General features: G+C 44.1%; 1 protein-coding gene across 14 annotated transcripts in view; it reads left to right on the forward strand.

Moving 5' to 3' along the window:
• UNC80 (unc-80 homolog, NALCN channel complex subunit) overlaps positions 1–25,284 on the forward strand; it is a 133,605-nt gene extending 108,321 nt beyond the window's left edge. For 10 of the 14 annotated variants that reach the window (XM_069782004.1, XM_069782005.1, XM_069782011.1 and 7 more), the window contains 13 exons: positions 1,492–1,615; positions 3,927–4,052; positions 5,921–6,044; positions 6,779–6,985; positions 8,516–8,700; positions 9,586–9,751; positions 10,649–10,828; positions 12,835–12,973; positions 15,005–15,061; positions 21,150–21,231; positions 21,739–21,850; positions 23,023–23,234; positions 24,087–25,284. In XM_069782004.1, the coding sequence (XP_069638105.1) occupies positions 1,492–1,615; positions 3,927–4,052; positions 5,921–6,044; positions 6,779–6,985; positions 8,516–8,700; positions 9,586–9,751; positions 10,649–10,828; positions 12,835–12,973; positions 15,005–15,061; positions 21,150–21,231; positions 21,739–21,850; positions 23,023–23,234; positions 24,087–24,356 (1,984 nt within the window). In that variant the 3' untranslated portion in view covers positions 24,357–25,284. Of the gene's footprint in view, positions 1–1,491; positions 1,616–3,926; positions 4,053–5,920; positions 6,045–6,778; positions 6,986–8,515; positions 8,701–9,585; positions 9,752–10,648; positions 10,829–12,834; positions 12,974–15,004; positions 15,062–21,149; positions 21,232–21,738; positions 21,859–23,022; positions 23,235–24,086 lie in introns of those variants that run through there. The other 4 variants (XM_069782010.1, XM_069782017.1, XM_069782006.1 and 1 more) reach the window with 3 other exon arrangements.
• The last annotated feature ends 52 nt before the right edge of the window (positions 25,285–25,336 follow it).

Genomic DNA, 25,336 nt, shown 5'->3' on the forward strand with positions numbered 1-25,336 from the left:
TTTAGGGAATTTAGAGGCAGAAATTTTGATGCTTCTCCTTCCTGTTGGTTTGATTCTTTGCCCTGTCTTGCCTGCTTCTCACTTATTCTTTCTTTTCTCACTCATACTTTCTTCTGCCTCAAAGGCAGCTTAGTGGTCTTTCTGTTCCTGAAGGTCTTTCCTCTTTGTGTAAGCTGAATGAATGCTCATCAATTAAAATTCCCTTCATATTCTCTCTGTCTGTGCCTGTACCTATGCCTGGCTGAAATTGCTCTTCCATACACAAAGGGACAGAGACAGCAAAGCCACTGGACCAAATGCAGCAACTACATTTACGCATCATTGGGCCAAGAAGTCTCTTAGAGATGGGACTCGGTGCCAGACCCCAGGAGCCATCCATTGGGGTACTCACATCAGAATCTTATACGCTGCCTCCTGTGAGCACCCCACTCCAAAACCAGTGTCTGATTGGAGTAGCGTACGTGTAAGAACAAGTACAAGAACAAACTACTATTCTGGAGATTTAGGAACAGTGCATGCTGAAAGATGAGATGTATGTTGGTCTGCACAAGAACTTACATAGTGAACACTTGATCCCCCCTGTGTCTCTAAGAAGTCCACTGAGGAGCTTGGCTAGGATATTGTTTACTCTTGAGCTAACAAGTTATGCAAGCCTCGTCTTTCTGTCCCAATAAGTGCACAGTCAGATGTTCACTTGAGAACTCTACTTACTCCAGAGAGGCAGGCCCTGAGATGAAGGGTGTGAACCACCTATGCTGTGTCTGCTTATGATTAGGAGGGACTCCATGCAGCATCTGTCACAAGCCCTAAAAGCTGTTTTGGTGAAAAAAGCGAAGTGTCAGGGAAGAAAGGATCTGGAATGAAGGACTTTGGTGTTGGTAGGGAATGAATCAGCCCTCCTGCGTAGGGTGAGGCAGGTAAAGATTGTACTGCTGGGCCAGTTTACGTTTAAGGCAGACTGTGTCTGGGAGTCACTCTGGCAGAGCAGACTAGACTGCAAAGTAGCTTACAGAGGGTGCTCACAGCTGATGGGGTTTGTTCCCTTCAAGTGAGAACATCCACAAGCCACAAGAGATGGAGGAGTCGCTCTTAGTTGGGAGTGTGGCACAACAGACCTTTTCCCCACACAGGCACACCTGAGACAGCTGTCTGGTGGCTCCCTTTTGTTCACCATCTGTCAGAGGGAAGCATCACAGACTGAAACACAGCTCATCCACCACTGCTGTTGTGAGGGGGGTTTGTGTTGCTAGCGCAGACCCCTCTGCTACGTTTCTTGTCTCACTCAAACGCCCAGTGTGCTCTGTGGCTCTGTGCTTTCCTGAGCTGCGTGGGTAAAACCTTTTCTCTGTTGCGCACTTTGTGCTCATCTTGGACGTCGTTGCTGTCTGAAGTGTTTCCTCTGGGCGTCACTTCATGTTGGTCGCCATGTTTGCGAGCGTCTGGTGGGGGGCAGGAGGCCCGCGGCTAACAGCACCTACTGTTGTATTGCAGGCGCCAGGTTGAGTGGGAGCCTGCCAGCAATTTGATTGAAGGGGTTTGTTTGACACTTCAGAGGCAGCCAATCATATCCTTCCTGCCTCACCTTAGGTCTCTGATCAATGTGTGTGTCAATCTGGTGAGTAGCTGAGCGGCAACCCCGTGAACCTTTGCTAAACCTCCCCCTGCTGTTGACTTCTCTGGACTGAAGATGACAGTTCATTCCCATTCCTGTCATTTTACCTGTCCCCCTTACCCCTCGCAAGGGGACTTCGCAAGTGACACTAGAGATAGCAAGGTTCATTTTTGAAGTGGTGCATGGGGAGATACAGTGACCGGTAGTGGTGGTCAAGCGATTTATTTCCGTTGCTTCCCACGCACCACTTTGAAGATCCACCTTTGCCAGATTGAGCTGAGAGTTGAGGGCTGCAAGTTGGAGAGTGGGGTGGTGGAGACTGCACACACCTGGTAGAGACGGGGAGAGGGTGGCACTGGGGATACCTACCGTCTCCAGTGGGGAAGGACCCTGGTGGCTCTGTCAGAGGCCACCAGACATTGGCTAGTTAGAAGGGTTTACGTGAGTGGATTCACTACACTGTCTGCAATGTCCCTGGCTTGATCTAGTACAGGTTTGCACTGTACAATGTTCAGATCCCACTCATAGTAGAATTTATGCTCTAAGTGTCTTACAACAGAGACATGGTACAAATGGAGTCTGTCTGGTCATTCAGTGATAGATTGTAGTGTTTATGGAGCTGTTACACTGAGGGCAAACCCTCAATTTGCTACCAGTGTAAGTCCAGCCATTTGGAAAAACATGCATGCTTTCATTCCATGTGGAAAAAATACAAATAAAGGGCGAAGGGCTGCACTAGCATTTTTATTGTTGTTGGGTTTTATAACATTTTCTCCTTAGAACATAAATATTGTAACTTTTTCTAGCAGTTACAAAAAACCTCTGAGGGTTCACCAATGCTCTGAGGGGCTTTAAAAACAATGATCATCAGCTAAAAGGCAGTATCAGTTTTTGCTAGGTTCCTGTCCTTCAAGTCCTTTCAACACTCATCACTGCAAGGGCAGGGAAGCTCCAACCTGTTGGAGTCCATAAGAGACTTCTTCCTTGTTCAAGCAGAGGTAGCTACTTGGAGGCCCTCAAACTACTTAGGGTTAACGCTACATGGGGAGGTGGCTACAGAGTTAGCTCAAATACAAGTTTAGAATGGACTTGCAGTTTGGCAAGTAAGCATGGCAAAGTGAATCATGCCAGCAAGCTCTCCAAAGGGCCTGCATTAGGAATTAGCCAGTGCTGTAAAAATTGCGGAAGGCTCTGCAGTGCTGAATTGCAGTCGTCATGCTTACATTCAGCTGGCTGGGAACATCAGGGAGAGCTACCAGGAAATGATGTACTCTTACTGTTAGAAGTGTTTTACCTTTAGCTGTCAGAACTATGGCCACTGTGAGTTGTGGGAGCACCCCTGACTGCATGCTGTATCATATGTAGACCAGTTGCATTCATGAAGCCCAAAGAGAGATCAGCCAGGAAGGTGGGGAAATATCTAAATGATAATCAATAGTGATATAAAGAAAGGGCTCTGCCTCTTCCCCTTCTAAATTGTCCTTTGGTTTTCTGGCAGAAAACTGGTTACTGCCTTTTTCCCCACACTGAATTTGATAAAAAACGAGTGCATTCATCTCCCCTGAGCTTAGGCGTCTGCCAGGTAGCTTCTCCCTGTTCCCATATCTAGATGTGTCTAGTCATGGAGAGAAACAGGCATATGCAGACCTGTGATTTAATTCCTCCTGAGGGACACAGCCAAAACAGTTCAAACAACTCTCCCCTAGAAGTGCTATTTTCTTGTGCTGATATTTCAAGGAGTTCCAGACAACCAGATCACATGCAGGTGACTCTATTTCAGACATCTGGGGTCAGGTGAGATGAATCATACTTAGAGTTCCTAAGACCAGACTGTGTTTGAGAGGAATCTGAACATTGTACAAAACCCGGCTTGGGTCAGGCTTAGGACATTATTTTTCAAGTAGATCAGCAAGAGAAGGGAAAAGATGTCCAGTTTCAATGCAGACTTTTTGCTTTGATGACGTATTTTTATTTGTTACAGTCGTTACATGACATATCCTCCAACTCTAACTGTTCCACCGGTCCAGTGCTGGTCATTCAGGGCTGGTACTGGGTACATTTATAAATGTACCAGGTTACCCGTGCACTCCTCTCATCCTTGCTGGTTCCCTCTTCTCCTCTCCCTTTCCCTGCTAGAACTCCTCTCCTCACTGGCCCCAGCTCCTGCAAGGACCACTGAGGGGGCTGGTTCTCCTAGATCCACCCCAACTCAGTGCTCGATGGAAGGCGCCTCCATTTCACTGACGTTGGAGGATATGGCATGGATGAAACTGTAAGTAGTCAGTTGTGGTGATGTGCTCTGTTTGTATTGCAGGTGATGGGAGTGGTAGGACCCTCCAGTGTGGCTGACGGATTACCCCTTCTTCATCTCAGCCCTTATCTCTCGCCACCTCTGCCCTTCAGCACAGCTGTTGTCCGGCTTGTAGCATTGCAGATACAGGTGTGTCTGCCCTGGCCTGTGGCCAGGCCCGTTATAGCTTCTGGTTGAGACACCAACTCATCGGTGCTCTGTTTTCTTTCTGCAAAAGCTGGGCAAAAACTGTGGAACATACACCAAAAAAGAAAGAGAAGCAACATGTAAATTCTCCCTTCTTTTTGAAGGCTTTAACTAAGCTTAGAACTCACCTGTTCGGGCCAAGTCCACAGCAAGCATCCATCAGCTTAACACTGCCATTACAGGCCAGGGAGTTTGGCTGATTGATGCTGTTTAAGGCTCTGACAAGCACATTAGCATTCTCTGCAGGATCTAAGGAGTTAGCATAAGCCTCCTGCCACAGGGAGATGGGCCCTGGCTTGAGTCATGTCCATGCAACCTTACCTCTTTTCCTGTGGGACCATGTGTGCAACTGAGTGAGAGTGGAGTTTGTGCTCTTCTGCTCTTACCTGAGCTGGTCACACAGTATGCCAGCTCAAAAAAGCAGGGCAACTTGGCTTTTCAGCTGCTGACTCAATAGCATCCTTGTTGTCCAGAATAAAAACAAAAACCATCCTGGACATTTTGGAATTTCATCACTATTCCTTTCTCATAGCAGTGCCATAACTATTAGAGAGTCTTTCTGCCTCTGTATCCCTTTCCCTCCCCATTGGCATGAAATCAGACAGAATGGTGACCAAAGGACGGACAGATTTCCTAACCTAGCTCCAGCTTGCATTTTTAAATATGCATTGGCACATCCAGTTGAATACTTCAGCAGGTATTTCTGAGCAGCAGGGTGGCTTGGGAAGGAAGGCTTATAGGGACCAAAACACAGTGCTGTCCTTCAGAGCATGAAGCACCAAAGGACTTTTTGATACCAACTGACACAGAAAGAGGACAGATTTCTTCCAGCTCTGAGGTAATGGTTCTTTAATCAAAAGCAAAAAAAGGGCCACCTTCACCTTCTCTGAAATCTTTTCTCTTTTTTAAAACCAGATACCAAATTAATAATATATTTTTTTTAAGTATTAGGAGGTTTTACTTTTATTATACTCTTCTCCCTATTCACTCATTCATGGGCTTTAAATATAATGAAAACCAAACATGTCAGAAAAACACATGAGTAGTCATAATTCCTAGTACTTCCAGCAGGATATGAAATAGACGTACTTCACACCCCATCAGAAAACATCTTCTCCTGGAATTGCTCAGCCCAGGTCTGCAAGCTTGAGGGGTTGCAAGTTTCAGTTGCATTTCACAGCTAAGTCTGTAGCAACTGGGAGGTTGTAAATGAGCAGAGGTTCTAGTGACAGTCATTTGTATTACCTCCTCTAAAGAAGATGAAAGACCTTTCAGTTTAGGCTTGACTACGTGTCAAGAAGTAAATGTGCATTTTGTTTATTTTTCATTCTTTATGTTAGGGAGGATGATGGGGCAGCACAAAGTGAGGCAGAACAAAAAATGTGTTTGGGAATAACCTCCATGTTTGGACAGCAGAATATTTAGATTTTGTCATTTGTGCAGTTTCCTCTGTTCCTTTTTTTATTCCACATAGTCTGGGTCAGATCCTGATGCCATTCACAGCAGTGCAGAGTTGAGGACTAATGCTTAGCTGACTCCTGTGGGATACATCTGATTTTGTTAATGATATCTATAAGTTAGGAATCTGGGCTTCTGACATCTTGGCTATGACAAGAGCAGGTGACACCTATGTTACTCTGTGAATTCCTTTTACTCCTAAGTGGTCTCAGGGCTTCTAATTCAATCAGGTCATCAAAGCCAGTATTGTACTGTGTAAACAGGGTGCCAGGGGGATCATCATTCCCTACAGTAACTTGTGTGTGTGATCTGCTGATGAAATCATTTAATCCTTTCTTATTATTACTGCACAGGCTTTGAAAGAAGATTTCCCCCTAAGCCATGTCGTCTCCCCATTCACCAATCAGGAAAGAAGGGAAGGAATGCTTTTAAACCTACTGATTCCATTTGTGCTCACAGTAGGATCTGGAAGCAAAGGTCTGACTAATTTAACAAAAAGAATTTTTCTCCCCCTTTTCTGACAACTGATGTTTGCACTTTCCCTGTCCTCTGTTGAATTTTTTTATTTTTATTTTTTAATTTGGTTTTCTGTCACTGATAGTGTGTCAGCTAAGTGCCCTTTTGGTCCGAGACTGAAAAGAGCCCCATTGGCAGAAGTTGTCGTTGTTTCTTTGTTTCAGCTGTGCCCTGGTTTTTGAGTCAGGTCTTACACAGATGTGTTCCTTCTTTTGAAACTGGAGTGCAGGGCAAGACAAATCTGTTGTACCAGAAGCCACAAAGGGGAGCAGAGGTCACAGAAATTGTGTGCCCCTGTGGATCACAGTGTGCCCAATCCATGCCACTTGTCTGGCACAAGTCCTGCTCCTTGCTTTCTTCTATAGCGGGTGATGACTGGTAAATCCCTAAATGAATGCAAAAAGTAAAGGGAGAGGGGCATGTCAAAAGGAAATGAGATCATGAGACAACTGAACGGGACATTTCTTTGTGCTGTGTAGCTCTGTGTGTGTGTGTGTTTGTGCTAAAATAAACTTTGCCTTTGCTTACAGGAGGAGAAGCAGCATAACAAGGTGTGGGGGACGGAGTTTTGGCTTAGGGGACCTTTGAGATTGCACCCCATTTTGGAACTGAACAGGGTCTGGGTGTCTTTGGGTGTCTTTGATGGGATGTATCCTGATCTTTCTTTCTCTCTCTCCCCTCCCAATAAATCTCAGACAGCCCCTGGCTGGAGCAGCCTGAGGTCCTGCTGCTGCTCCAGACTGTTATCAATATCCTCCTGCCACCTCGCATCATCAGCACTTCCCGCAGCAAGAATTTTATGCTGGAGAGCTCCCCTGCCCATTGCTCCACCCCAGGGGATGCGGGGAAGGACTTGCGGCGGGAAGGTCTTGCAGAGTCCACCAGCCAGGCTGCCTACCTGGGTGAGTGATGGCTTCTGCTAGCCACTGAGAAGAGACAGGGATAAAATGGTGCATTCAAGACTGTAGACAGCACCAAAGAAAACCGTCTCAGGCAGGAGCTAACTGAGCTCTTTAGAGCTGTTTTAGGTCTTGTCCTGAACAAGGGGTCAGGCCAGAGCGTGAAGCCAGGAGTATCTCTGGAATGTATTGCAATGTGAGCAGTTTATGCACTGCAGCTGGAGGAGATTGCACCACAGGTAGAAGTCGCTCAGTTTTCATATTGCCAGAATATAGCAGTGAAGCCACAAAAGGCAAGTCAGACTGCCTATCAGCCCCTAATATCACAGCTTCACTGGCCCTTGGCTAGCTAGGGTGAAGTGTGATGCAGTCTGTCTGCCTGCTGGCCCTGCACACACACGGTCCTTACTGACTGGTATTCCCTCCACTCACTGTATGCTGCTGCAAGGTGTACTATATTTTCTCACATATGACCCACAGGTGAAAGGAAAGAAAAAATAATCAAATTGGAGTTGCAGCAGCACTGCAGGTTGTCGGGGCTATATGGGGAGAGTTTTGGCTCAAAGCTCTCACTCCTTCAAACAGCTTCTCTGTTTCTGATTTCGTGAGGGCATTTATCCGAAGACTTATATTTGGGTCTTTGTTAACCTATATCTAAAGAATGGGTAACGCTGATGAAAAAATGGCAGTTCACCACTGATTTAGCCCCCCACCCCAACAAGCCTGGGTACAGATGTGTGATGGCTGAGATGTCTTGGCCATCCCATCAAGAAAGATGGAGTAGTCAACCTTCCCCCAACAATTCCCAGGCCTCCCTGTTTGTTCCAGACCAGGGGAGCATGGAAAGGGGGAGATTCCTTGTCTCTCCTGTGAGCTAACTGCTGGTCACTGCCCACTTTAATATAGAGCATTGTTTTGAACCTCATCACTGTTCATGCCCATTTGTAATGCAGTGCTCTTTTGAATTACGGCCCTTGGCTTACTGGACTGTATTTTTGTTTAGATTACAGTTTGGCCATGACTCATGCAGCTGCACTGCTAGAAAGGTTCTTTTCATTACCCCATAAATAACCTGCAGGTTATTGTGCTGACAGGGTGACTCTTTGTGTGGATATGCTTGATCAAGATTTTTGAGGTTGTCTGATCAGCCAGGGCTGTATTCCCCCCCTGAGCTGCTTTCACAATATCTGAATTCCAGGAAGACAAAAGCACTCTGCAGGGAGGGAGAAAGGAAGCTAGAGCAAGAAAATACAGAGGAACTTAGGTGTGTAGTACGAAAATTTCTCTGGAAATGGGACTCTTAGTCCTGATCCTGAGGCCTGCCCTCAGGTTGCCCACCTTCCCTGCCATGTTTGGAGACTGATAGAAAAGACACTTGTGACTCTGAGGTGTGTGGGTGTGCGTGTGCACGTGCATGCATGCATGCCTGTGTAGGCTTGTGCCGACTGTGGCCCCCCCATTCCTCCCTCAATGCTTGTAAGGGACACTGATAACATCTCTGACTGCCATTTGCTGGTGTGTGTTCCCCTGTAGCCCTGAAGGTGATCCTTGTTTGCTTTGAACGACAACTGGACAGCCAGTGGTACTGGCTGAGCCTGCAAGTCAAAGAGATGGCACTGCGGAAGGTGGGAGGGCTAGCCCTGTGGGATTTCCTCGACTTTATCGTACGAACACGGATCCCTATCTTTGTGCTCCTTCGGCCCTTCATCCAGTGCAAGGTAACAGTTGCTTTGGCTCCTGATAGATCACTCCCTGATGGCAAGATATCCTTTATTCCCCTGCTGAGAACAGAGGAACAGCACGCCTGGAAGGAACTGTGTGTTTATGTAGGGAGTGACTTTTCAGAAGTTAGTAGGCCTGAGAGCCCTTTGAAACTAAATCACAGGGCTTCTTCCTAGACAACACTAAAGAGTATGCCAGTCACACAGGAGCTCTGATCCATGGAATAGAGCTAGTCTTAGTTCCCCTAGATGGGAAAGTACTATCAGGCTTGACCAAGAGGGTTTGCATGTGGACTTAATTTTGCAACAAAGACACTCGGAGCACTTGGAAGTAGTGTGGACGCTCTGAACTTAGGAGGGGGTTGGCATGGTTGTCAGAAATCTTCCAGAAATCTCTCTTCTGCACAGAGCCAGGCAATACAGCTAACAGCCAGGAAGGACCACTCTGCTTTCCATCTCTTGGGTGAAGGTTCTGACAGGACTTTTATGGATGGACAGACAGCTACTGGGCTGAGGTGGCCAGGGCTTAAGATATCTTCCCTGCTTACCAGGTAGTCTAGCACATGGTGCTCCACCTTATTTAGCCTACTGTGTCTCACCACTTGGACAGACTAAATCATCTTGGAGGAAGGAGCTGTCTCATGTTTGAGGGTAGAGCTTAGCATAAGGAAGCCCTCATCCCCATGTACCAATGTCTGAGGTTTCGATATCTGTTCAGTCAAATACAAGGTTGTCCCTGAAAGACGGGTGGAAGCCTCATAGCTGGAGTCAAAACCTCATGCCTACAAAGAAGACAGTCTGCTGGCTCATGCTGGTCTGGACACTAGTCCCAGTTCCCTGGGCATCTTTTCCCTGCAATGCTAACGTGTCCCAATTTTGCAGCTGCTGGCCCAGCCGGCTGAGAACCATGAGGAGCTGACTGCCCGACAGCACATTGCTGACCAGCTGGAGAGACGGTTCATACCGCGCCCGCTCTGCAAGAGCTCCCTCATTGCTGAATTCAATAACGAGCTGAAGATCCTGAAGGAGGCAGTGCACAGCGGGTCTGGTAAGGAGGAGAGGGGAGAGCTAAGGGCCATCGGCCCAATCTGGCCAGCTGGGTCACCCGCAAATTAACTTGTGAGGCAGACCTGCCAGTTGCCTAGGAGGGGAATGGGTAGTCCACCCACACCCCAACAGCCTGCCTGTGGATCAGGCCCTATGCCCAGCCCAGCCTTGCCACTGGACAGCCAACAGAAGCCCAGGTTAGGTGTGAAATGCACCTTGTCATGCCCATTTTTTCCACTAAGGCTACTCCTATTTCCCAGCAGCTGCTTCTCACTGTCACATCTGGCTTGTGTGGCCCCAACCCACAATGCAGCAAGCCACCACCTACATCTCTAAATCCAAAGCCGCTCGTGCAGAAACGTCTGTCTGTTTGTCAGCAGCAGATCTGTCTCCTCCTTTCTCCTCTTGGTCTCTTTTTGATTTTTCTCTACTGTGAGGTCCAGATCAGCGTCCCGGAGCTGACAGTGCACTGAATTCTCTCCTGTATGAGGGGACACTTTTCTCCTCTAACGGTCACCCTTGTTGCCACGAGATGGCAGCCACTGCTCACACACGGCAAGAGATTTTATGTGCTTTGTTCTTAAGAAAACACATTCAAAAGAAAATGCCTCAGCCTTTTTTCCTCGGTAATAATTTGCCTTGTTCCTAAATGTTGAAGCTGATCTGGAAAATATGGTGCTAAGGTTAAGGGGGAAAAACAGATGTTGTAAGAAAAACAGACAGAGATTTTGGAGAGATGAGGTGAGCCAGGGCAGCTGTGTCTGTTTTGTCACCTCTGCCAACCCCCGTCCCACTAATCTGGGCAGAATCAGGTGCCCGATGTGACAGGAATGCTTGGGTGGTTATTGATTTCCAGTGCCATCACTAACTTGGGTTTGGTTCTCCCACTCTTGCACAGCTTACCAAGGGAAGACATCTGTCAGCACTGTGGGCACCTCCACCTCTGCTTACCGCCTGAGCCTGGCCACCATGTCCCGCTCCAACACAGGCACTGGCACAGTCTGGGAGCAGGACAGCGAGCCTTCCCAGCAGGCTTCGCAGGACACACTGAGCCGCACAGATGAGGAGGATGAAGAAAGTACGTGGCTACTGATGCAAGCTAAGCCCCCAAGGTTGAAGATGTTTTCTTGATGCCCAGAGGACAGCTGGCAGGGGAAGACATTTGTCCCTGTCCCAGTGTGAACAAAAGGCCCATAAAGGGAGTGAGGCTAAGAAACTGGTGTTGCTACACAGTTCATGGTGTTAAAGCTTGGGTGGTTACATACCTCCTCATTCCCTCCTGAGCTCTGGGTAGTGAAAAAGGAAGGGCATAGGCAGATTTTTGGTGTATGAGACCTGGGCTGACATGCAATCCTTGCAGTGCTGACAAGGCATTTGGCAAGCAGTCCCCTCTTTGACCTTCATCATGCCAGTAGGCAGGGGCTGTGGCTGGCTCTGTAGTTAGGATCCTGTTCCTGCAGGATCTTGGTACTTCCTGCTCATCACTTCTGTCCAGATGCTCCCACGTGGAATACATTGTTCTTGTGGTGCATGGGATCCAGCTGTGGCTCTCTGCAGCATGGAATGTCCGTGTGCTTGTGTTACTTGATTAACAAAGAGGAAATTAAGCCTTAAACCTACTGACAACAAAAGCTTGATCTCCCTTTTGGGCAGCTGGCAGGTTCTGGGTTTGCCAGGCTTTCTGGTGCCAGTTTAGAAGGAATGGGATGGTGAATCTTTTGGGGACTAATTTGCAATGACCTGAATGCTGCTTTGTCATTTTAGCTGAGTTTCATGTTATTCTTGGAATTTTGCCTTCTCTCTGCTTCTGAGCTGTCCATCTGCTTCTGAGTTGTCCTTCACTGAAAGCCAGGGTAGAAAATTCTGCTCATATGTCATCAGTCTTGGGCTTCCCCCTACTTTAGCAGGGATACTGTCTGCTGGTGCTGCAATGGTTGGGTGCCTCAGTGCCTCAATGCCTGAAACTCAGGTGCTTCACTTCTGTATTCGAGGACTGCTGACTATTCCCTAAAGACATTAAACAAAAGGAGTGAAAATGAGTGGCTCAAAAGAAAGGCTTGTGCAGTTACAGTAGAATTGCCTTTTGGGAAAGGACAGTTAGCCTGAAACTTTCCAGGCTCAGCCCAAATTTATTTTAGCTGGGTTCATCACTAAACACTGTACAATCCACCCAGTATTGTACTGCTGATACATTACTCAGATACTCGCTGTGGCAAACTCTTGTTTCAGCCTCAGATTAATTATGAGCCACTGTGTGGAACGATGAGTGCTATCTTCCTATTTGCTTGCGGCAGTATTACCTCAACCCTGCCTTGACTTAATGCCACCATAAAATATTTCACTATATCAAAACTGGAAAAGGTCAAAAAGAAAAGAGAAAATTACACAAAACTTCCCCTTTGTTTTATTTGTTTATTTGTAATTAGAAGTTGTTCTGGTAAACCCCATGACAGAGTCATTTCTTTCCAGGTACTTGATGTAATTTGAAACAGCACTGAAAATTTCGAGCAGTCCTGAACACAATCCAACTGTCTGCATAATTCAGTTGCAGTATGATGTATTTGAGTCAATTTATCCAATTTTTGGTGGCATTTTAAAATGCATGTCCCAAAGGCTGTTAAAGGGTGTCAATTCTGCATTTTGCTGTTATGTATTTTATCTTCTGTAACAGTGCTTTGCTACATCAGAGCAGCAGTTTATTTCACACCAGCAAAATGTCCAGATACAACTTTTATGCCAGGAAACACTGTATATTGAAAACAATTTATTAATCACAGGAATTAAGCCCTAGTGGAAGCTGAATTCCCCAAACACGTTTTCCTGAGAGCTGTATAAGCTGAAAGCATACAAAAATCCCTGGCCCATGTGTGCTGGGTTCCTCATCCTGCAGGGTTCTATGCATATGTCTTTCTGAACTGTGACAGTAAAATCTAATGGAATTACTCAAATTTGCAGGCTTGGGGTCTTGGTAAGTAAATGCTGGGTACACCTTTGGCATTCTGTTACCTCTTGACAACTGTGAATACGTAGGTGGGGTATGGGGTGGTTGTTTCCTCTCCTTTCCTGCTTTTTCCTTCTTTCTAGATGACTCCTTGAGCATGCCCAGTGTGGTAAGTGAACAAGAAGCATACCTTATGGATGCCATTGGGAGGAGGCGGTTCTCCAGCCATCTCTCCAGCATGTCTGCACCTCAGGCTGAGGTGGGCATGTTACCCAGCCAAAGGTAACAACATAGGCTTTTCACCTTTCCCACTATATTAGCAGAAATGGCACGGATATATTATGTGTACATCAGAGATGTGGGATAGTAGAATCAGTGCGAGCATAGTGATGCTACATTCATTCATCCTGAAATAGTGTCGGACCAAGGGTTCAGGGTTGAAAATAATTATTTTCCAGGATGATCTGTGTTGCGTAAGGTCCACAAGAACAAGCTGTCATCCATAGAAACCTTCCTCTTAAACAGTTTCAGAAACCCTCAGCACTATTATTTTCCTCTGCTACTACTGTGGATAGCAAAAAGAAAACATGATTTTGGGGTTATGCATTGAACCAGGGGACCGTACACAATCTGTGTAGGGAGTGGGGAGGAATCCTGAGAACCTGGGAAGGGGGGACAGAGGCATCCTGTTTGATTTACTTCATTTTCTTCCTTTTAGTCTTTGTCCTTCCTAGGACAGTAGCTAGCTCATCACAGAAACTGAATGTCAAGTTCCAAGATGGGATTTAATACTGTTTAAAACCAGAAATACACTTGTTGATAGAAATAACCTTGAATGCCTCCTGGTTAACATGGAGTGGTGAGAAAGATATTGGAATTTGGGAAATGTACATCTTTAGAAGATGTAGAGAGAAGTTTTACATTTAAATGTGATTTTTTGTCTAAGTAAGCAATGTTTATTGTTTTATTTGTCTGTGACATAGCTATCCAAGGATATCTGACAATGGACAGATTAATTTATGTTACTTCCTTTGAACCTTTAAATAATAAATTCTACATTATCTCTTGACCAGCCTTGGAAAATCAAACAACATTGTTCCCTCCCCAGTCTTGCTTGGAATTAAAGAAATAACCTTGATACATGAAGGAAAAGTAACAGCCATGGTACATATCAGCAGAGATAGGAGAAATGATTTACAAGAGAGAAGTTACACAGATTTTATCTGGGAGTTTTCACAAAAGGGCTTACAGGAACTCATTTGACTTTTGAACTCAACTGATTCAGTCCCTTTGTTTCTTGAAAAATTAATATGCAAGACTGCATTTTCCTCAATCTTTCACTACCATCTTTAGTGCATAAACTTCCTAAGAGTCACAGTTGACTGATAGCAATGTTTGCTTTGTGCAATCCCAAGTCATGGTGATGCTGAGAAAACAAAGACTTTAATTACAACAGAGCTTTGCTCTCTACTTTTTAAGTACATGGTATACCAGAAGAATCGCTTTTCATCTGTGTAGGGAAAGTACAAGCTCAGCAAGCTTAATCATAGTCCACAACGTCATGCCCTTTTTAGTTATGGATGGTCTCTGGGCTTTCAGTCTGCCTTACAAATGTAAACCAATTAATGTTAAGTAATATTATTATTGCTTTCCTGCTGGTAACCCAGCAGACTGCTTTCTTTCTTTCTTTCATGTTTTTCTTATGGGCTGAGAAGGCTGCTCCTGCCCGAATGGCTGAAGTGTAGAAAAGCAATGTAATTGTGTACTCGTTTGCCAGGATCCACGCCAGCTATTTACTTACAGTTTCATTGCACTACGAGACCTTGTTTTCCAGATATTTGTCCTTAGAGTTGTACCAGAAGGAGAGTAGTCTATAGCTCATGGGAGATAGATTAGCCCTCCCTCAGGAAGAACTGGCTCATGGGGAAGGGGGAAGAAAAAAGCTTTCTATGAAGTTGAAGTAAACAGAACCAAATAAATGAAAATGCTGCAGGAAAATGGCTTTGAAAACAGTTCCCTGCCCTTATTTCCTGTGGAGACACATCCTACTGAACTTCTCAGCTTCCCAACTCTCAGCAGAGATGTAGAAATCTCCATGTAGTGTAAACTCCCTCTAAAGACTGCTCCTGTTATCAGATGTTCTTTCAGCTCCTCTGAATCATATGTGCTGTTGAGCGTGCGAGACCAATTAATGTTACCGTCCTTTTTTTACTTTTTTATTCCGTTGCTATCTTTTCCCTTGAAAACAGAGACAATCGCATGCTTTTTGCATTTTCTTTCCCTAAATTCTTAATCTCCCTGCCCCTCCTGCAGTGAACCTAATGTCCTCGATGACTCCCCGAGCCTGGCCACTGAGGGCAGCCTCTCTAGGTACAGTGTTAACACTACCTGTCTGTCAGTGTGTGTGCTGGGAAATGAGCCGTTTCCAATCTGTCTTTTCCCCTCACCTTTTGTCGCTCTCTCCATCTCTGTCTCCTGTGGCTCATTGATATTCAGGCCTGCAAGTTAAAGGTGTAGCAACCCACCTTCAGTTTTCAGCTTTGATTGCCAATAACTTTGAGGATGCTAAGGGGAAGGGGACAGAAAAAGCTGTAGCAAGTGAAATAGCAGTCTGGCTGGCTAGTCTCAGGGTTTCCCCTTGTTTAGCAATTGCTTGAAAGGCATGAGAAAGATTATCCACAAGGCATTAGCTGTAGCCTGTTATAAGCATTAGTCTAGAGGCTTATATAAAACAGAGACATCTGTTTTTCCATTCATCTCACAATGCTGTCGCCACAAAAGACTTAATATCAAGCTGTGTTCTTTAACATTCACTCATAAAACTAATTATGATAAGTCCTGTGGAATATTGTTCTCTGTGGATGCTTTACAGTAATTCTCATTATTTTTACAAAGTGTTTCCAGTTATCAAATGACACCTTAGAAAGCTTGCAGGTGAACACCATTAGTATATATTTAAAATTGCCCTGTCAGTGCTGGAGTTCAGGTCTAGCTGTACCCCATTACCCGTGGACGGGGGAGTTTGTGTGCAAACGCTGTTACGGCCATGCCTGTCAGATGGGTCAGGAGTGAGCTCAGAAGGGAGGTCTGTGCCTTTAACGGCCAGCTCATTCGTTTTAATCATCCTTGCTGTCCTGATGCTGTGCTCACACCTTTCAACCCATCCTCATGAGGTCGGAGAGCTGTCATTAGTCCCAAGGGCATCTCTGTTTCCTTCCAGAAGAACGCAGCCCCTTATGTTGGCAACACAGAGGGTAACACACTATTTCATTACTTTACCACACCAGCTGAAGATGTGGATGTGTTGAGAGGTGTTTGTATGAATGGTTTCTATTTTGTTAGCTTGGTTTTAGATGTCAGTAGTGGTTTTTTTGGGGTGGGGACAGGCTGCTTAGTTCGTTTGTTCATTCTTCTTAGCTGAGAAATGGAGAGTTTATCATTGGTGGTGTCACTGAGATCATCCCATGATTCATGGTGTCCTTTGTGTGCGTGAATGCTGCTTTGGCAGATCAGTCTCTAATTGGTGCTACTGTATGAGTGGCATTAGGAAAAGACATCAGTTTGTTGGCAGGGGCAGGAATATTGTTATCTGGCTTTGTGATAAGGTGAAATGGATTGTATGGTCATCTGAGTGTGTTTGGGGGCCTAAAGAGAACAGAAGTCATTCAACCGAAGAGTTAAGTGCCGTCCCTTAAGCAGAGCTAAAAACTCACTACACTTGAGGAGGATGACGAAGGAGAAGGTCCATATCCGAGTTAAAGCTATAATGACCTGATACTAGGTTACATCAGTGTTGAATTTGAAATGTTTTGATCTTGTGAAGTGGGGGGAGTCACTCCTAATAATGGTGGTGATGCTGAGGAATATGAGACAGCTAAGTCAACAGATGAGTTCAAATGCAATAATTTATTTTGAACCCTAAAATGTAATCAGCTGTTCAGTGGGTTCCTACTCATTTCTGTCACACCAATTTTTGCTAGGGACCAGGACACTCTCCTCCACCCTGCTCTATGGTACAGACATTTCCTTAGGCAAAAAGGTTAACAGATGTAGTTGGGAGTCAGTTCTGTTGAGGTTTATTATTCTTTTCAAGGAGCAGGCACTAACATCTGAAGGAGGGGCATCAGGGCTGCAAAGCCTTAGAAAGAATGAAGACAGGGAAATACTGCAAATTTTTATAAAAAGGCTAGGTTAGAGTTCTGTGAGGAAGAAAAGATGTTTCAACTGCATTGTTAAATGTGCAAATTGGATTCCTTCTCTAAAGGACAGAAGTAATAAAGCAGAGATTGTAGGAGCTTATTGTGCTGTGTGGATCATAGGACAGAATTGATGTGTTTTTATATTCAGGAACATTAGTTTTGAATAAAGCAGGCTCGAGTTTTTCTTACATAACTTTGATTTCAGCTGGAGCACAATAACAACTGTTTAGGATTGCCTTCTGAATTCAAAAGCTGCTGTTTAGTCATAACTGCCATAAAGAAATAGATCATATGGACACTAGACCCTTATGGAAGGTAAGAGTTTTAAATAAATTAAGTAAATAGTGACAAACACAAAAAAGAATATCTCTTTCCCTTTGTTCTATTGCAATTAGAGCCAGCCATGTAGAAAAGCAGTGAAGATGGGAAAAGGATAGCATTTAAGTGTTCAGAAGTAAACAGATAGCATAGGGTGGGTATGGGGCTGAGGAGCATATGTGTCCAGCATCATGATTTGTTGTGGTTATAATGTGAGAGGGGAGGATATTTTCCCAAATCAGAAAGGAAGAAGAATAAGTCACTGTAATGGAAATCTGTTGCACAAACACATTTCACTTTAATGTTTGTTGTTATGCCTATCTTAGCTTAATGGTGCCTGATAGGGAAAATCAGAGTGATTCACTTTGCCAGGTCAAGTGTAGCAGATCTAACACTGTCTGGGCTAGGATGTGTCTGGGAATACAAGAACTGGAGTTCATCTACATTTTAACCCATTCTCCACTGGCCTTTGTCCACTAACCCTCTTATTCAGATGTCTTGGGACACAAACTGTGTACGTTCTACTGTAATGGTGTGGCAAGCATGTACATCTTTTTAATAGACTTTTAAACTCCTTGCTTCCTTTGTCTCTGTTTTGTTTTCTTATTTGTTCTTTCTTTCTTTTTTTTTTTTTTTTTAGCTGCATGGTTTCTTGTAATTCATGAGCATTACTTATTATAACTGCCAACCTGATGAAGTTTCTTTTAGTCCCCACTGTGTGACTGCACTGGCTGTCATTTCTTGTAGTGCTGGCAACATGCTTCCACAAAGTTGGGTTGGTTTGATCTTTTGCTCACGTCTCTGCCCTAACTATGTAACGGGAGTAACATTATTGTGAATATAAAACCCCTGACAGAGATACTCGGAGACTGACAGAGCATCTTTGTGTTGGGCAGCAAAACCTTCTGGTTTGTTATTCCCAAATAAATCTGTCTTATATACTGCAGAAAACCCCTACTTATCGATCACATTGCCACAGGGGGGAAACATACTGTCAGCTGAAATGGCATTTGATTCTCGATTGGGTCCTGCGGGCTGCCAGAAAAACAGTATACTCCTGGTCAGGTCTGGTAAACAAGAAGAGACAGAAAAGGAGGGAGGGATGGCTACACAGAGCCAACAGTCTGCCTGCCACACTAATTTTCCCGGAAACAAGATCAGTAGCGCTGTTCTTTGATGTGAAAAGAAACTCTCACAAACCCTCATGAAGTGAAAGGTTATATCTGAAAATTCAGCCACTCATCTGAAATTTGTGGTCTTTTATGATTTTCTCTCTCTTTCCTTCCCTTCTTCAAAATTTGGGGATAGAATGCAAAAAGACAGCCACAGCAGGACTGTGCTGTGCACAGGCAGCTCTGCAAAACTCAGCTGCTCTCGGGTCCACCGTTTGCCTGCAATAGATATCTTCAATTTCAGCTCATGAGATCATCCCAAATTATACCAATTTATGTAATGATTCAGTACTGGAAGTAAACATCCCCCAGCTCACTAAACTCATTTCACTTATAATATAAGCCAGGCTGAAAATCCCAGACTCCAGCAGCAAGACACAAAGTCCAGCCTTTCTTTTGCTCACCTATTGTTTGTCTTCAGTGCACAGATTACTCCATGGGAATCGTTTTTTTCCTCATGTGTAGCCTCTGTGCCCTCATGCAGTCTGTGTACTCCCTTTATCTAAGGACTTTTTCAAAGTGTTTTCATGATGCATGTGAAATGGGTTTGTTTCACCACTATAAACAGTGTTTTGTACTGAATATAATTGTAGTCTTTCTGCTACAGACATATGTCTCCTCACTCATAGAACTAAGAGTTACTGTTCCTTCATCAGAAATTGTAACAGTATTCTCAAAGCTAGTCCATTATTTTTTCAAGACCTTCTCCAGCTAATTCCTACTTAATTCATATACTGGTAACTACTCTAAAAACATCTTAAAATTTAGAAGAATAAGTCTTTATGTAATCCTAGAAACAGAAGATGAAGAAAATTCTGCAAGCTGTAATTTCAGGTAGTCTAGATCACAAATCTAAAGACTAATTTACGCACAGTCTCTTTGCTTTAATAAGGAATGACCAGTCATATGTGCTGCAGTCATTGTCTGGGTCAAGAACACAGTCCCACTAACAGGAAGTAACTTTGGAGACTCTGCTTATTCATAGGCGGGTGTCAATACCCTACCTAAAGGCTGGAAAATATGTTCCAGAGACTGGTGATCTCATTTGGAAGAGCTGTCTGAGGGAGAAAAGGACTCAAATATATCTTGTTTGTTCTGGCTTTGAGATTGCAGAAGCTTTTCCTTTTTTTTCCAAACCACTGCAGCTGTGGTGAGATTGCCAAGGGCATGCCTAGGATTATTAGGCTGTGGTCAGACAATCAGAAGAGAAACAGCTTCAGGGTCTTAAAATGTCTCTGTCCTTGAAGTTGCCTATTGTCACCCCAGTAGAGCTGGTAGAAGCACACGCATATGATTAGTGCAAAGTCTGGCTTTAGTTTAAACTGATAAGGGAGGGAGGAATAGGACTTTTAGGTCAGGTAACCAGACTTTGACCTGAAGCAGACCAGGAGGCTCTCATGTTCTGTTCCACCAAACCTTCTAAGGGCAATAACTTCTGCCAAAGCAAAGAACGAGCTGTTCAGGAGACAGAACATTTTAAGCCTCTCCACAGACATCCTCCATGTCTTTTCTGACCAGGTCCCTAGGTTTGTCTTCTTCCTCCGCTCCTGGAAGGTCAGGCGATTAAACGTTCACTCTGTTGGTGGTACTGAGCTCCTCCAGGGAGATCCAAGGAAAACATCTAGAGAAAAGAATGTTGTTTTCCTTTAGATTAATGCAGGCCAAAGGCAAAATGGATTGCAAACACTGAATCTTCAACAATCAATGCCAGATAGAGCTGGAAGTTTCTTAAATAGGATGTGTGGCTCAGTGGATTCCAGTCTGTCCCAAATAAGCAGCTGCCTGATTTATAAGTCCATCTTAAATGTTAGTTGCTATTGTAACCATATGTCTCTCAGACATAGTTCATTCAGCTAAAATGTTTTGTGACCACTGTCTGCTAAATGACCAATTTTTAACTGTTTGGAGGAATACAGTGCTTTGATAAAAATGAGGGGAGGGTGGTATTTTTATATTACATAGATTAAATAGTCAGTTGAATGGTAGAATGAGATGGTATGTAGCTGAGTATGTTTTGTTGTTAAAGATTCTTTTCTGCAGATTTTCAGATATTTTGTGCCAAGGTATTAAAAACGAAAAAGCTGTGTGTTTATATATATATATATGTATATATAAAAAAATAAAATTTACGTTTACTTGTCTTTTTTGTTTGTTAGCCACAAAAAGACTTAAGGCTGCAGGTGTTGAGTGTGGGGCCTTGTTCACATAACTCATGCATCCATTCTGTGAATGGATCCTTTGTCACTTTGTGTTTGTTTTTTGTTTGTTGACTTAAATTGAAATTAAAACCAGATGACAAAATTGTGATGAGGCTGTGGAGTCTATTTGGGAGGAAAAAAATTAGCTTTTACAACATTGGCCTTGAAAAAGGAAAAGCAAACAAGAAGGCTTTTGAGCTAGGAAGCTGGTATTCTTGCATTTATTGATGTGGCAAAGGATGCAGAGAAGTGAGTGTTGCTCAGTGGGATGCATCAATCAATGACTGAAAACTGAAATCTGCAGTTATTTATATTTGGATGCTACCTGTGTGTGGCCAAGTCCTGAATGCCATGACTCCACCTTCCACCCTTTCCTAAGCCCCGGAAGCCACAACCCAACAGATACGTCCCCCCCATCCTTCAAAGACAGTATTGCTCTTTGAAGTGACTGTGCCATTAGTGATTGGTTTATTTATTTATTTATTTATTTATTTAAGTCACGATTGCCAGGACACCTACTACTTATACAGGGTGTTTCTGTGCTTGGCCTAATGCTGTCAACATCTAACAGGGTGGCAAGCGTGCAGAGTGAGCCAGGACAGCAGAACCTTCTTCTGCAGCAGCCCCTGGGGCGGAAGAGAGGCCTACGGCAGGTGAGAACACAGGGAGTGAAGAAACCTTCTCTCCTTCTGTTTGAGTCAGTGTGGTTTTTCTCATCTGTGTCTGTTTTGAAATTATTTGTGGATGTGACACGTCCCATTTACCTAATTTGTGATATACCAGTGCAGTCCATTGAGTTAGCAGGAACCGTAGCACAAGTCGTAGATCTGAGGCCTGACAAATCCCTGAGAGAGGAGGGGCACTTTGTTTTGAATTCCCCAACCTTTTCCTCTGCAGGCTTTTTTTTTTTTTTTTTAATTAAACAATGGCTGCACAATCTGCATTGCATTACATTCACTATTGAAACTGAAAAGGCACAAACCACAGAAGTTCATATGAAGGAGATGTCTGAGCCACGGGAACCTTAAAACCTGTATCTGCTAAAAGTAGAGTGAATGGACATCTAGACGAATAGACAATGATGATCGGTTCTCCTTACATAGGAGAAGTTGTGTAATATGTGAACGTGCATCAGCCTAACTCTTTCTTCCGATGTTTAGCTTCGGCGACCACTGCTATCACGTCAGAAAACTCAAACTGAACCTCGTAGCCGTCATGGAGCTCGACTTTCAACCACACGGCGGAGCATCCAGCCAAAACCAAAACCTAGCGGTAGGGCAGTGCTGCATTTCCACAACCAGTGCTTCATATTTGAAAGAAGAAAATACTAGGTTGTTGTTTTAGCTTAAAAGAAAAGTTAGTATGTTGTTAGTAGCCTGTATTAAAGTGAAGTGCCAGCAGTTTTATCCTTTTTCCTAGTAAGTGGATATCCTAGCAGAAAAATCACCCCCTCAAAACACTTTGGTGGTTTCTCCAAACTGGACAGTGAATTATCATGTATCCTAGAGGTGTGCAGAATTTAGGGGACAGGTATCCTCTATTCAGGATGCCTTGTCCAAAACCTCCAGATGTGCAAATTTTGAAGCTGCTATTGAGAGTAGTAGAAAGAAGGAAATTCCCATCATTTGTAAGCTTAGCAGTGCAGAGCTTTAAGGGTTGTATATAGAAGTGAATATAGGACTGCTCTAGTCCATGTCATATATTTCCAGGAGTCAGCACTGCCAAGCAGAGCAAGTGGCTGTATTCTGTACCATCTTAAAGTGAGCAGTTAACTGTGGAGGAAACACCTGGAAGACCAAAGGTTGCTTGCAAACCTTCTGGGTTTCTAACCACTCAGCCAGGACGGTGCTGGGGCAACAGCGCTGCTGGAGATGTTTGAAACATAAAAGTTGACCCAAAGTAATTATGAGCAGGAGCAGGGATAGCAGTTTTACTGTCAAGTTTTAGTCTAGCTGTCTTCACTCTGTGCTGTTCTGTTATTCCCAGATAGTGGACTCCGTCTGCAGGAATGGGGGGGCAGTCAGCTGCCCTCTTTCTTTTCTCAGATTTCCTGCAAAACCTTGGGCAATTCCCTTATATATTTGCATCTCAGTTTTTCTTTTTTAGTTGAAGGCAGAAATGCCTAACTCACATGGGAATTCAATTCAGTACATTCTTCTGGGATGGAAAGATGTTATGGGTGGCATTTATCTCACCAAGCCATGACAAAGGTAGGGTGACTAGTCTTCAGGAGAACCCTGACTCTTTCCGTGGCTTTAGAGGAAGCCTAGGGTAAAAGGCTTTTAGATTAGACCCCAGTTAGACAGCTTATAAAAGATGGGATGAATCACGAATCCTATCTTAGTTATAAAAACTCCAGGGATTCTCTCTTCTATTCTTGTTGTGTTTCCCTTCCCAAATGGTAGCATCTTAATACTCAATTTTCTGGGCTTTCTACCCTTCAGCGGAACAGAAGCGGTTGGTGACTTTCACTGAAGCCCAGCCTGAGGCAACAACAGTCTCCTCAGGGGACCTGTCGACTCCAGCAGCCCAGCAGCAGGGCTGCAACCACAGCAGCCCCCAAGAGACCAGCAAGCAGGAGCCGCTAAGTAAACCTGTGCTGACTTCCTCACCTGCCATTGCTGTAGCTGATCTCCACAGTCAGACCACTGGCCAGGTAACATGATTGATGGTTTTACTATGTGTGTCTGTCTGCTGCTTCATCAAAGCTGCAGCATAAATCTATAGGGAAATGCCTAATGCATTACAGCTCTATAATGAAAGCCGGCGGGTGAGTGAAGGCAGCTAACTCTTCTGTGTGTCTACCCTTTAGGCTGACTTTGCTGTCCAACGCCCTACTTTTGTAAACCATCCACTTCTAGATCTATGCAATGATTCTTAATTTGCAAATATGTTTCCTGCATCTTCCCTTTTCACCTTCCTGTCACATATAGTAGTCCTTCTGGACCTGCTCAGCAGGGCAAGTTTTCAACAGGTTTTTACAGCTTGCTCTCAGAGAAATGCGTCCTTAAGGAAGGACTCCTTCAAAACCTCAGGACTGTTTTAGCAAAAGCATCACATTTCAAAAGAAATTGCTTGTCCAACATTTTTCTGGTTGGACACCACTGAGAACAGTGCAGGGACAATCACAGTCATCCCTTCAAAACATCAGTAACATTGAGATCACTTTTATATGCCCAGATATCTAGTGTCTTTTGGTGGTTATGTCCTTTGCCATGAACAAAGAAAAGACACCCATCTTGGGAATACACTGAAAAGAAATGAAATGAGAAAGTGTTAATGACTGAAATCGGATAACCTTTCTGGTCATTGCTACAAATTTGATTCACCAGCAAAAATAGAACATTGTTAGGGCAAAATTTTAGGGATTTATAATCTGCAAGTGCGTGGTCCTTTATGGTAGAAAGTATTTCCAAATGAGAAAATATTTTATAGATGTTCCCTTGTTTTTTTGCCTTTCTCCCTCCCACTTTCTCCGAGCCTGACCACTGGCTCTCCTCAATTGCAGAGCGAGGCACTTTCTGCTGAGAAGGAGAAGGAAAAAGAGGAGGGCTTGGAGTCCCGGCCAACAACAGCACAAAGCACCCCACCCACACAGCTCTCTGACACTGAGGACTACACTGGCCTTGAGACCACCAGCTTGTTGCAGCACAGGGACACTGTCCTTCACATCAGTGAGGACAATGGGATGGAGAACCCCTTGCTGGCCACTCACTTCAGCTTCACGCACGTGGAGCTTGGGGAGACTGATGTCGATCTAGATGAATCTCACGTTTAACGCTTGGGGAAGTGCAGTAGTGGGAGGAGGCAGAGAAAAGTGTACCTTCTCCTCTAAGTTCCCTGGTAACTAGTAACTAATTAAAACAAGAGCACTTTATTAACTGAAAGCAGAAAATAGCTAACAGCTAACCGGTTGCTATAGACTGGCAAATTCCCATTTGTGAAATCTATTTCAGTTCAGGGCAAGACCACAGGAACAGAGAATTTTTACAAATTACAAGGGTAGGGGTGTGTGGGCAAATATGTGGTCCATAAAACCTTGATCCGGTAGTCATGTACTGTGATCAGCAGCCTTGCTGGGTAAGGAGGCTGTTGTACTGCATGAGAGAGAGAAGGGAAGCCTCTTCTGAGATTGTGCCCAAGATTTATTTTTGTAGCGTTTTTGAGAGGAGGCTATATAGTAGCTGAATCCAAGGCTCTTACACCTTAGTACTGATAGTGAAAACACTGACCAAAAGTACCAATCTAAAGCTTGATTTTTCACAAGCCTGGGACCGTTGTTTCTAACTTGCAGAGCAATGATAAGCACCATGGAGCAATTAGACTTCTTTTTTTTTTGGCACTGCAAACTTTTTAGTTCTAGAATTTACTTTTGTCTGTTGCTTTCATTCCACTCTGTAAGATATTGCCCTTGTTCTACAAAAATATTTGCTCTGTAAAACTAAATACAGTACATACCATAAGAAGGAGTGCATGTGCTGTACACAGATATAGATGGGCAGGGGGCGAGTGGTCTGCAGATGGTATAAATAGCCCATACTGTCCTGCTTAAATGTACTGAGTAATTCATCTCCACAGCTTAAAAAAAAACAAAACAAGAAACTGCATCTGGAATGTGTGGACCTTCTGGTACCTAGCAACCGCTCCACTGATGCTGTCGTATGTACTTACATATAGGGATTTAAAGTAAATATTTATATATGGTATTTTCATGTTCCTATATATATAAATATATATGTACATTGTAAACAGAAGATG

Source organism: Haliaeetus albicilla, chromosome 4, assembly GCF_947461875.1.
Source record: "Haliaeetus albicilla chromosome 4, bHalAlb1.1, whole genome shotgun sequence".
Classification (NCBI taxonomy): domain Eukaryota; kingdom Metazoa; phylum Chordata; class Aves; order Accipitriformes; family Accipitridae; genus Haliaeetus; species Haliaeetus albicilla.